We start from the raw sequence: 12,437 nt of genomic DNA on the forward strand, positions 1-12,437 counted from the left end.
CATCAAGTGCTACTTTTCAGGGACAACAAGGGATTGAACATTTACAACTATTTACAAAATTACAGCATAACTATTTACAGATTATTATTCACTATTAACAAAACAATATTTAAAAAAAAAATATTAAACAGTTATAGATGATGGACAGTAACAGGCTGAGCAGGAGTCCCTGCAGTGCTGCTGGGCTGGATGGTGTCAGTGGGACATCATCTGGGTCGGTACTCAGGGTGTTTGGGGGTCCAGTCTCCTCTGTCCACCACATCGTCCATCTACTGGGTCTGCAGTTCTGACTCCATCCACAGCTGCCAGGTCACTATGAATGTTTTAAGAAAGAGGCAATTTCATAATATAATTATAATAATAATAATGATAATCATTACAAAAAACAAAACGATCTACTGAACACTTTAAATAGGAATAACGCCTCTAAAAATCATGATAAAACCCTAAAGTGGCAGTTTATATGTCAGCATTAACATAAATGTTTGTTATGAGCCCAAACTGTAAGCTAGCTAATAATGATAATATTGATAACATTACTGTGGGTTCAATAACAGGTTTACCTCTCCACGTTCCTCTCAGCCGGAGATAACCAGAGCCCGCTTCTCCTCTTCTCCACAAGCACGAGGATTAAAAAGGAAATCAGGAATTCCCAGAAGCTCAAACAGATCTGACAGTCAAACTTTACTCTTCTTGTCACTTATATGGACCTGAGCTGCAGAATGTGATGAACCGATAGAGGCGGATCATCTGGTGACGCAACCAGGAAAGCTCTCGCAAGGGTAGACTGTCCCTTTAACAGGCTGAACGTTGTTTCTCGTGTTGACGACTGTGACCAACCACCTATCAGATCAGGGCCAGTGAGTTTTTCTGATGAGTCTAGTTAATATATGTGGTGATGACGCTTTTATTGTGAGGGTGTGTACCGGTTGTGTTGCAAGCCCTCACAGGCTGAGAGACAGAACCAGTTGTGATGAAGCGTCAGAGTGTTGAGGAGTGTGTGAAGCTCCGTCACATAGAGCCTCCATCAGTGAGGTGAATCCTCAGAGGACATCAACAACTATGGAGCTTCTTCCTCTCGTGTGTCTCTGTCTGCTGAGCTGCTCTGGAGATGGTAAGAAAACTGATCATCATCACTGACACTTTGTCATTTCACTTTATTTCATCTCAACAGAACAATGTGGAAACATGCACTACTGCTGTGTGTGTCTGTGTGTGTGGTGTGTGTGAGAGAGATAAACTTTTGTTTTGTTCTGACCTGGAACCTTCTGGAAGTTGTGTGTTGGACTTGCTGAATAACGGATGTAGTTTACTGTCACAGAGGAAAGAAACAGAAACATTCACATTAATTTAACTTATTGATCATGTTGAAGTGAATAATAAATACATAAACCTTCATGTGAGTCGAGACTCAGAGATCCTGAAAGTGTTGGACTTGTTCTCTTCGATCACAGCAGCTGGAGGTCTGATAACTGACTCAGGGTCAGCTGGGAATCTGTCTCAGTGGAGCTTCTAGTTTATTGATTATCAGCAGCAGATACATCTGTGACTGTGTGTTTATCTGGGAATGATTTTCACTTTATTTATTACTCTAAGTTACCACATGTATATAAAAACCAGAGCAGTGTGTCTTGTTGTCGTCCTCCTCTCTCTACCACTCACACTCATTTTCAACAATGTAGTAAAACCTGTTTGTGTGGTTTGAGTTAATCTGGGTGAGGAGACATCATCTGATAAATGATAAGAGCCGTCAAACAAACAGGTTCTTTAAATGTTTCCTGGTTTTTATTTCCTTCATGATGACTGGAGAGCAGTGACCTCAGAGATCGAGCTGTCAGAGTTCACACAGAGAGAGAAGAAACTTTCAGCCTCGTCCAATAATAAACCAGAGAAACGTCAGTGAACATAATTCTGTTTAAAAACATAATTCTCTGTCATGTGAAGCTTTAATCTGATGTCCTGAGAAAGTTCAGTGAACACATTTGAATGACAAAGTGAAACAACATGTGTGTTCAGCTGTGGAACAGGATAGTTTGGTGGTTAGTTGCAGTACCGCTGCTAGACATTTTGGTGCCCTAAGCTTAATTCCTTTATGATGACCCTGCAGTAATTGAGATGTATGAAGAAAAAGGATCAGTACAGAAAGAGACAAAATATTCAAGCAAAGAATCTTATACCGAAAAAAATTATAAACATTTAAAACTGAATGCATGCAGCCAAGGAGGTCTCCCCCTTTATAACTTATTCATTTTTTTTCCTCTTAGTCTGGCACTAATACTAATACTCATAAGAGAATGAGTTGCAATATTGCATACAATTCAACAATAATGTTTGCTTTATATCATTCATGAGGACATTTTATATTTATATCTTACCTACAGGAATAAGAGCAAAATGATACAACTAACACAAGACTACATTTCTGAATCTTAAACATTATTTTACCATTTAATTGAAAACAGCTTAAATGTTACAAGAGCATTTTGTCTTCTACAAAACGTTTTTCGTTTTCACTGGCAGATGTTGTCCATCAGTGGCGTGCACAGACTTTTTGAAGGGCAGGGGCGAAAAGAAGGGCACTTTAACATGTGTTTTGGCTCCCAAGAGGGCACTTTAGCCCGTGTCTTTTAACAATTGCCCCCCCCCCCCCCCCTTGCACATCACTATCGTCCATGCCTTTGCATCCCGACATAAATGCAAAATAAACGCAAGTTCATTTTGTCATGTAGCTTCTGTCACATTCAGCTGTAGCTAAGCTAGCTGTAGCAGTAACACTAAAGGTCTGAGTTCTTCAGACTTCACATTTTCAAGAGACATTTTCTGTCCCACTGCACATCCGACACCTGATGTGTGTAAGAGACTTAAGCCTACATTCTGCTGAATCCTACTGAATGACAATCCTAAAGAAGGTTGTGGGTTTATTATGCATTGCAAACACCAAAAGATGCATTCTCAAATGACACTATGCTAGGTAAACTTTGCTAAATGCCTGGCTGAAGACTATTAACTGCACACTACACAGTAATAAATGGTCTGAAGCAAGAGGAATTGTTAGCCTACCTTGTGCACTGACTGCTAACTGTTACTGAGAAAGTATTGACCACCATCACGTCAAAATAAACCATAAACTACTGCTCAGGTGTATGCTGGGCTAACCGGGAGCGCTGCCAGGGATTTTGGGCCCCATGAAAAGAAATCTAATTGGTCCCTTGTATAGGCCGGCAAAAAAATTGGATACGGTTTTATATAAAACTATGCATTTTAATGATATTTTTGACTATCATTCCCATATTTGTGAAAAGAACAACATGACAGTTACTTGGTTACTGCTCACTGTCTCCCTTGTAGTCCTGCCAGTGGCGGCCTTAAGCATCTGGGGGCCCGTTTCAATACTACATATGAGGCCCTATCCCATAAAACATTTAATTACCTATATGTTTGCGCCCATGCGTCTCTGATGCATTGAAACCTGAAAGGATGCAGTTGCCTAAACTCATCATGCCTCCCAGGGACGCGCATTGTCTTAAAACGATACATTGTGACCAAGTGTTAAAATCTCTATAGGGCAAGAAACCAGTAATGAGCAGGGGAAAAAAACAAGGATTGAAGTTAGTTTTCAACAAAATGCAAATGCATTTTTCATATTTATGTGCATTTTAAGACATGAACAGGTATCGTATTACAATCCAAAGCTATAACACCATATAACAATGATATTATGATATTTTTGGAGCCCCCTCAGCACTTGGTGCCCTACGCACAGCACGTGATGTGTGTGGTGGGAGCGGCGGCGCTGGTTCGTTGTGTCTTTGAATCCAGTCCAATAAATCAAGATCTGACATGAATAAAACTACAACTTCTGTTGGTGTTATAAAGATGAACAGTTTCCACAGCTGAACACATTCTGTAACATTCAAACACAAACACTCAATAACAGAAACCTAATTAACTTTACTGTAAGATTAAATATACTTATAATATGTCAGTACAAGCTCGACACAACCAAAACTATCATGTTAGAGGAAACAGGTGTTTGAGTTTTTGTTGTGTAAAGTTGTTATCTGACTTTGTTTCCTGATGACTCTACATGTTAACATACTGAGTAACATGTTTTTATCTTCCAGCTGTCAGAGTGGTCGTGGAAGAAGACAGTGATGCAGTTTTACCCTGTTTCCCCGTCACCAAGAGGAACCTCACGGGACAGTTCTTTGACTGGAGGAAAGATGATCAGAATGAGGTGTTCATGTATGATGCAGGCAGTCATTACAATAACGGCCGTACAGGTCAAGACGAGCAGTTCAAAGGTCGAGTCTCACATTTTCAAGATCAACTGAAGAACGGCAACGCCTCCATAAAGATCCATAAAACAAAGATGGCCGACAGCGGGATCTACAGCTGCATTTTTCCAGATCTTCAGAGTCAAACATCCATCATTGAGCTTGTTGTTGGTGAGTGCTTTCATTACACAGTTAAAGATGTCGCTCATTTACTGCTGCGACTGGTTCCAGAGTCCCAGATGGACTTTTGTTCAGTGGTCAGAATCCACATCTGGCAGGGCCTCGAGCCCACAGAGCTGCAGCCACATCTGGAGAGACGACCTCTGTATCAAACATGCTGATATCAGAGACACACTGCAGATTATGTCTCTCTGTACAATGAAGCTTCAGCCGTCTGTAGGAGATGAAATATGACTTTTACACAGTATTACCTGTCTGTTTTTAAAACTATCTAACGTGTTTGTTTTGCTTTTCAGATCAAGTCTTAAGAGACAGAACAGGTGAAGTGTCAGGTGAGTCCTGATTGTGATGACGTCACTCTCCACCTCTACATGTCTCTGTAAATGTCTTCTCAGGCCTGTCAGTCTGAACACTTACATCTGTGGGCCTGAACCTCTCTGTGTTCACCTGACTGGGATCAGCCGTCACTTACAGGTGGACACGTTTATTATATTATAGTTATACAACAACATCTTTTAAGTCCAAGAAGCCTGTGTGTTATTAAATCTAATACTTTTATTCAGATTGTCTAATTACATGAAGAAGTTATTGTTCAATATGCTGCAGTAGACACTTGGTGTCGAAGTATTCTTGAGCAAGATACTGAACCCCAAAGTTGCTCCTGATGTGCAGTTGGCACCTTGTGTGGCAGCCTCTGCCATCAGTAAGGGTCCTGCGATGAGCTGGCGACTCATCCAGGGTGAACCCTGCCTTCGCCCATCGAGTAAACTGGATTTGGCCCCAGTAAGCCCCGCAACCCCTTAGGGGGAAAAATGCGGCAACATCCTGCGACCCTCACGGATAAGCGGAAAGAAAACGGAACGGAACGGAACGGAACGAATGCTGCAGTAGAATGATTATTTACTGTATTTCCCACAAATCCTCCATTTAAAGTCTTTTTACTGACATGAAAGAATAATGTCATCTACTTTATTAATGTAGTTTAGTGTCAGGTTCATTCTGGGTTCATGATTTTAACTTAATGTTTCATATTTATGTCACAATCCTTCTGAGTCCCAACATCACAATATTCCTTTTATTCCTCTTTTTTATCTCAGTAATGATGAAATAGTTTATCTGTAAGCTGAAAGAAGCTCTTTCTGCAGCAGCAGTGACATTTGAAGCCTCTGACATCATCAATAAACTCTGACATCATCAAACTTCACCTGAAATTCTTCACCTGACAGCGATCAGATGGACTTTTTGAGGTTCTGTAACTCAGGACAAAAACTCCTGTTGACCTCAATTAATAATTAATTTTAATAATGTTTTGGTACAAAGACCTTCATCAGCTTCCATCAGGAAAATTCTGAAAGCTTCAATGTTTCCTTTTGTTTCCTCCTTTAGTGTAATAATATGATGAACTAGGTTTGTCAGTATTATCCAGAAAATATTTTGAATTCATGATATTATTTTCATAATCATTAGAATATAAACAGCTAGACATCTTTTTATGTCACTGGTGTTTATACTCACATTCATCACAATAATGGAAATTCACCATTATCAGCATATCAACTAGTGTTTTTATAGCAAACCACAATCAAAGTCTTCTGTCCTCCTGTCTCTTCACTGGACCGACTTTTAGTGACGGATGAGAAATAATTTAATTTAAAAACATTTGAATTTATGCACCAATCATACGTACGTAGAGTCAAATATAAGTGCAGTTGTTTCTGTTTGAAAAGTTCACATCACAGAGTCAAACAAGCTTTGGAGCTTCAGTATCATCTGATCATCTCTTGGTGCTTCTGAACTGTTTGTTTGTGTCGATACTGAGAAGAGTTTCTAACATTCAGTCTTCCCTCGTCGACATTAAACACTCTTATGTTTAATAGAAAAAAATAAAAGCACCTCAGATAAATCTTTCACAATTTTCTCTTGGCAGAATTTTATTGTTAATCTTTCTTTCAGGCAGCATAATTAAAGCAGTTCTCACTAACATGTGAAACATCAGGTGTGTTTACCTTTGAACACTATGTTTTATATTATATAACAATCTTTATTGTAGAGTCTAACAAATTCACTGTATATTTGCTTCTGCCTCAAACTGGAAAAAGTTTAAAATGTTTGAAATATCGTCCCATAAAATGCTGCTGGAGGCTTTTATTGTGTTTTTATCTTGTAGTGGAAATTCTCCTTGTGAAGTTAAGAGTTGCTAAATCTTTAAAGAATTTTAGACTTCAGCATATGAATCAGATCTCTTTAATAACACGCAGCATGGAGGGAAGATACGAGTGTTCTCTCCTGTCCTCTAAATGTTACTGACTTAAATACAAACAGAGAGCAGGTTACCTTCATATACAACCGTCACCAATCCCAGGACAGTGACCCTTCGATGTTTTAGATGGGACAGTAAATGTCATCTTATCTAAATTCCTGTATCCCATGTAGAGAGAATTTGCCCCACATGTGGCTTTCTCTCTCATATCCACAGTAAACTGTATACAAGCAGAGTGTAGATGAACAAAATCACAATATGACATTAATAATGCTGAAGCTGTCTCTTTATAATCTATTGTTTATATAATGTGTTCACAGGTGCAGCTCCAGAGCCATGTATCAGGACACTTTATGATAAACTGCTCTGGCGTCTGCTGCAGTGTGAAGCTCACGGTGATCCACGTCCTACATTAAAGTGGGAGGACAGTGATAACAAAACTCTTACTGCTGAGGAGCCAAAGATCTCAGAAAGAGGAGGTCGTTTTTACGTCACTGTCAAGACTACAGTGACCAAGACCGACAACTACAGCTGTGTAGCTACACAGGAGACACTCAGCCATCAGGTTGCTGCTGCGATCCCTGTGTATATTCAAGGTGAGATTCTTTAGTTGTAATTTAATATGTAAACAATTAAAAATGTTGTAAACAGAGTGAAACATTTGTGTATAAAAATAATGACGTTGCTTCATCAATCATCAGAGATTGGAGAGAGAATTAGATGCGCGTGCATACACACGCGCGCGCGCACGCACGCACGCACACACACAGACACACACACACACATCAGGATTAGAGACGGAAAATAACTTTGTGTTCAGTCTGAATTCACCTTTTAGGAGCATGAACGTCATTAATTATTGTCTTTGTGACGATGTACAACTTTTCTAATCATTAACACACTCTGTGCTGTAGGTGATATAGTTAGATTCACAGTATTACACTCACTCTGTTTACAGTAAATATATTTCAGAGGAAACATCTGAGGACAGTTATGATGCTCATTGAGAAGTTTTGTGCATCAAACTGCAGAAATCTTTATTTTAATTTATATTCCATCATTAAAGTGAATTTGAGTCGGAACAGTCTGAGACAATAAATCACTTTCAGTACTGTTGAGTTCTGTTTTATCAGATTATATAATGTTGCTGGAAGTTTAAATTATTGAAGTTACAGAACAGCTGTGTTGGATTACTTCAGATTAGAGCTGCGAGGTACGACCTTAAAATGTTATCATGATATTTTATATCACATCCTGATATAAAATATCTAACTTGATATTTAAACATTTTTTCAAAAGAACGTCATAAATGTTCGGACGAGCCACAGAATCAAATATCTCAATACGTTTGACCAAATAGATCTGACTGTGATATCAATATTGATGAATGACTATTGATACTTTAACAAAACATTAACAGGATGAGATTTCTGATCAATAATCAACATGGTTTGGGGGAATACTCGATTCTGATTGGCTGCAGGGTGTCCATTAACCCCTGATATATGGACACCTACTAAGTAGTTCCAGTCAAATTGACTGTTCACCGCTGTAAATTAATGCGCTAGCCGGCGTATCAAATCTGAATATTATATTCCCAGCACTGAGTTCAGTCTGTCAGTCCTTCAGTGTCTTATCCTCTGAACACCACAGGGTGGCGACTGTAACACACAAGCTGCAGAAAGTTCACTTCCCCTCTAAACTTACTGATACGTGAATAATCTCACGTCCCATTCGCTGTTCAGCTCTCTGCTTCAGGCTGCGGCCACAGTAACGTTACACACGGCCGGTCATTTGTTCGTGAAAATCGTGATATTGATTTGGGGAAAATGACATGACTGGTTAGCTAGCTAATCATGTTAGCTAGCATACTGTCAAATTATATTTACTGTTTGTCAACCGTACGCAATGTTATTGACTTTGAATCTTGTTAGCATAGCGTTAGCTTTCTGGCTCATCGCTGAGCGGACTAGAATATCTCCCGTTGCCAAGTCGTATCTATGGTCCGTCCTATTTACTGGAGGAGTGAACAACGTCTCCGTTGCATAAGAATCTTAGAGGAGAGTAATGATTGTTCCAGGTATTAGTCAAACCCTCAGGCGTTACCAGGGAAACCAAGTTATGGCTTGTGAAAAAACTTTATATTTTGATTGTAAAACGCATGAAAATGTAAATTAATGGTCCGAATTTCTTTCCTTTGGCAAGTGACCATGGTATAAGCGGGATAATGCCCTTCGAGGTGTCCATAAACAGGAATTAATGGACTTTGCAGGTTCTTAAGCCTCCGCGTCGTCCATTAACTCCTGTTTATGGACTGTAATGAGCCTTTAAAACCAGGAAACAGTTTTGATATTCTCACCATGTGAGAATATCAAATATCTAAAACAATATATATTCTCATATCATGATCACAGTTTATATTGTTTATGTTGCTCAGCCTACTTTAGATTGGACAGGTGTTCCTATTAAAGTGTCCACACCCAAACTATGTTAACAGAAGGAGACGAGCTGTTAATGATCCTGTGTTTCACATTTCATAACACATTTTCTTTATTATTTAATGTAAATAGAAACAAAGTTCATCACTGTTAGCTCTGTTTACATTAGAGAGATTACACAGAGACTTTATTCATCCCAACCACAAACTGCAGCTCAGTTACACAAGAATCACACAACAGACAACATGGAGACACTCAGACAGGAAGAGAAGAGTTTACTCACTGAGGGTTTCATTCTTTTATTTCTCACCTACAAACTGAACTCACACTGAAAACTAGGACCAAACTTTAACTGTGAATAAACACAATGATAGTTCCTGTAATAATATGAGATCATGGAGCTTTGAACTGAGTTTCTACTGGACACTCATTAAAACTTGTAATTAGCACCATTGTATTCAGGCTGTAACTACAAGTCTCCAACATTAATGATCATGTTATAATTGTAGTAATTGTGACTATTGAAGCAGCAGAAGCTGATCAGAGATCTGCTGAAGGATTTGATGCTGAAGGATGAATTCAGATTCAGAAATCAGGAGCGAACCTGTTTCACAGCAACATAAATGATCAAACTCTTCAACATTTCAAATCAAATCTGGATCCTGCTGTGATCTTTAGTGAGCTTTAGTTAGCTGAGACAGAAGAATTGTTCTGATTCTATCATTTAAAACTCTGTGTGGAGAGATGTGAAACTGTCTCTCAGTCTATATGTGTCTATAAGAATCTCTAAATATTGATTCTGTTCTTTTATTAATGAGTTAAAGTATATTTATGTTGAACAGTCGGAGCTTCAACAGACTCTCGCTTCATAAAACCTGCGACTGTGTTGATCTGCTGCCATCAGGCCCAATAACTGTGGACCCGACCAGCACCAAGAAGCTCCCAGTGATTTTAATCTTCATGTTTGTGGACAGTAGTCAGTGGTGGAAGAAGTACTCGGATACTTTACTGAAGTGACAGAAGCAGAAACACAAAGTAAAAATACTCTGTTCCAAGTAAAAGTCCACTTGAGTAAAAGTGTCAAAGTGTCAGTAAAAGTGTTGTGAAGAAGTTTTCTATTTGATCAGATGATCCTGTGTTTTTACTGTCAGATCAAAGTGATGAATGGAACTAAGTCCATTTGTTTCTTCACTGCTGGGACCAGAACCAGAAGCAGCCTCTGAGCTGTGGAGCCCAGCAGGAGGAAACTGGACCTGAGATCAGAGCTAACATCACTGTTCCTGCTCACATTCATCCCAGTGGAGTTTTCATGTGGAACAAGTTCAGATCTCAGGAGCAGACTCACCTTTAGTGGTTCTGTGTGGGCTGTGAGGTCCAGTCTGCTGCTCATCATCTGCACTCAGGTTCTGACTCTCACATTCACTTTTCATCAGTTTCAGGGTGGTCCGGTTGGTGGATTGTTGGTGGAGCTGTTGTAATTGTTGGTCTAGTCGCAGTTATAATCCTCCTAATAAGGTGCTTATGCAGAGGTAAGTAGCTGTTAGTATTGTTTCAACATATTAATGATGAACAGAACCAGAACTCATTCTTTATGTATCTCATGTTCAGAGTCTTGACAGATGTTTTATCTCTCTGACATTAATCATTCTGTGTATTTACACTCAGAGTAGATCAAGTTGGGATTTTCTTGAGTATAACTTTGTTTTGTTTCCTTCTGATCCAGGTTCAACATCAGACACAACCCACGGACCCAGAGAGACTGAACTGAGAGACAATATGATTTAAATACGGTCAGAACTAGTCCTGTTACCACGGCAACAGTCTCTACCATGAACTGTCCTCATGTCCTGAACCTCATCCAGATCATAGACAGTGAGATCTTACAGTTAATACATTTATATAAGAATAAATACACATATTCAGTCCTCGTCTTTATCTCACAGCACTCAGTCACAAATAGTGTCCAAGTCAAGTGTCGGACTCAGAATCCTGTCAGAGTAAAAAGACATCAGTCGCTCTGACACGTTTGTCTGATGGTTGAACAACATCTGAACCCGACTCACTTCCTGAAACCAACAAACCAACATTCATATCTGCTTAATGCTGACAGAACTGATTATTAATGAATCCTTCTGTGAAGTGAGAATTAAATGAATTCTGATATTTGGTGAGATTCAGTTCCACTCTTGTGCAGCTTGAAGAGAAAAAACGATGGAGCGAACAAACTTTGACTGTGTTATTAATGTTGTTGAGGACAAAGACGAGCTCTTTCTCTCTGTTCTATGTTGCTTTTATTCTTTTATTTTTATACTCTGATGATCTGATGCGTCTCTAGCAGCTGGTCAGTTAATCACACGTCGCTGGTTGGATCCCCGGCTCCTCCCGTCCACATGTCCAAGTGTCCTTGAGCAACAGGCTGAAGCCCAAACTGCTCCTGATGGTCAGACCAGCACCTTGCATGGTAGCTGACTGCCATCAGTGAGTGAGTGAGTGAGTGAATGGATGAATGAGGGCAGCAGTGATGTATAAATGCGTCTATTTACCAAATCTTCTCAGACTGCTTGTAGAGCTTAAAGCTCCTGACTGAGCTCCACATGTGCTTTAAAACCATCAGACTTCACTGAACTGAAGCTGCTGTTAACGCTGTCAGTCACTGTGAATATAATGTGACTTTACATTTGACATTTGTGTTGTTGGCATTATTTGGGTGGAGCCTGTGTTGGTTCTTGTTTGTGTTTTAAGGTGCTCAGCAGTCTGTCAGGTCCAGTTCCACACTGATGGTTCTGTTGTTCACTGATGATGCTCTTGTCGTGTTTCAGGTCATTTCAGGCAGCGCTTCATCATTTCTGTACAAACGCTTGAATAAAACATGAAAACTGTCAAACTGTGTGTTGTGACTGTTTCTGATGTTTCTGTGTTCAAACTGGGATCAAAGAAATAAAAGTGATGTTAATTTCTGGGTGTGATTCTGAGATGATCTCTATTTTACAGACATTAAAACAGTTTGAATGAAACAATATTTCAGATACGTCAGATTTAAAACAAAGCTTCTAACAAACAGACAGTTTACTGCACTGCATTGTTGCCTATGAATGTTTTGTTTGCCAACATTAACAGAAGTTTTCCTTCAACACTTCTTCAGAATTGTACTCAAATAAAATACTTGAGTTCCACTGTGGTTGTTTGTCCTCTTAACTTCTGACATGTTTTCATTAGTAACTCAGTGCTGAAATCCAAAAGAGGTCAAATTATTCAGTATGTCACAAAAAAAAGCATCGATCA

The 12,437-nt window shown here is 39.3% G+C and overlaps 1 protein-coding gene across 3 annotated transcripts; it reads left to right on the forward strand.

The window, feature by feature from the left end:
• Positions 1-975: 975 nt before the first annotated feature.
• LOC115583274 (programmed cell death 1 ligand 1-like) lies at positions 976-12,039 on the forward strand. Of its 3 annotated transcripts, XM_030419936.1 has the most exons (7): positions 976-1,114; positions 4,125-4,448; positions 4,754-4,782; positions 5,277-5,283; positions 7,035-7,313; positions 10,589-10,684; positions 10,879-12,039. In XM_030419936.1, the coding sequence occupies exons 1-7, from the start codon at positions 1,063-1,065 to the stop codon at positions 10,938-10,940; spliced, it is 849 nt and encodes a 282-aa protein (XP_030275796.1). In that variant the 5' UTR covers positions 976-1,062; the 3' UTR covers positions 10,941-12,039. The 3 variants fall into 3 exon arrangements, with proteins under 3 accessions (XP_030275796.1, XP_030275797.1, XP_030275798.1); XM_030419937.1 differs by lacking the exon at positions 5,277-5,283 and having other exon boundaries at positions 4,754-4,789; positions 7,038-7,313; XM_030419938.1 differs by lacking the exons at positions 4,754-4,782; positions 5,277-5,283 and having other exon boundaries at positions 7,038-7,313.
• Positions 12,040-12,437: the final 398 nt, after the last annotated feature.

The sequence above is a fragment of the Sparus aurata genome, chromosome 6, assembly GCF_900880675.1.
Source record: "Sparus aurata chromosome 6, fSpaAur1.1, whole genome shotgun sequence".
In the NCBI taxonomy this organism is placed as follows: domain Eukaryota; kingdom Metazoa; phylum Chordata; class Actinopteri; order Spariformes; family Sparidae; genus Sparus; species Sparus aurata.

What these genes read in the sequence shown, in the direction of transcription:
- LOC115583274 (XM_030419936.1), top strand. Translation starts at nt 1,063, where the DNA reads ATGGAGCTTCTTCCTCTCGTGTGTCTCTGTCTGCTGAGCTGCTCTGGA. An exon ending in GATCCCTGTGTATATTCAAG is followed by an intron (nt 7,314 to 10,588) that starts GTGAGATTCTTT and finishes ACTTTTCATCAG; the next exon opens with TTTCAGGGTGGTCCGGTTGG. An exon ending in AATAAGGTGCTTATGCAGAG is followed by an intron (nt 10,685 to 10,878) that starts GTAAGTAGCTGT and finishes CTTCTGATCCAG; the next exon opens with GTTCAACATCAGACACAACC.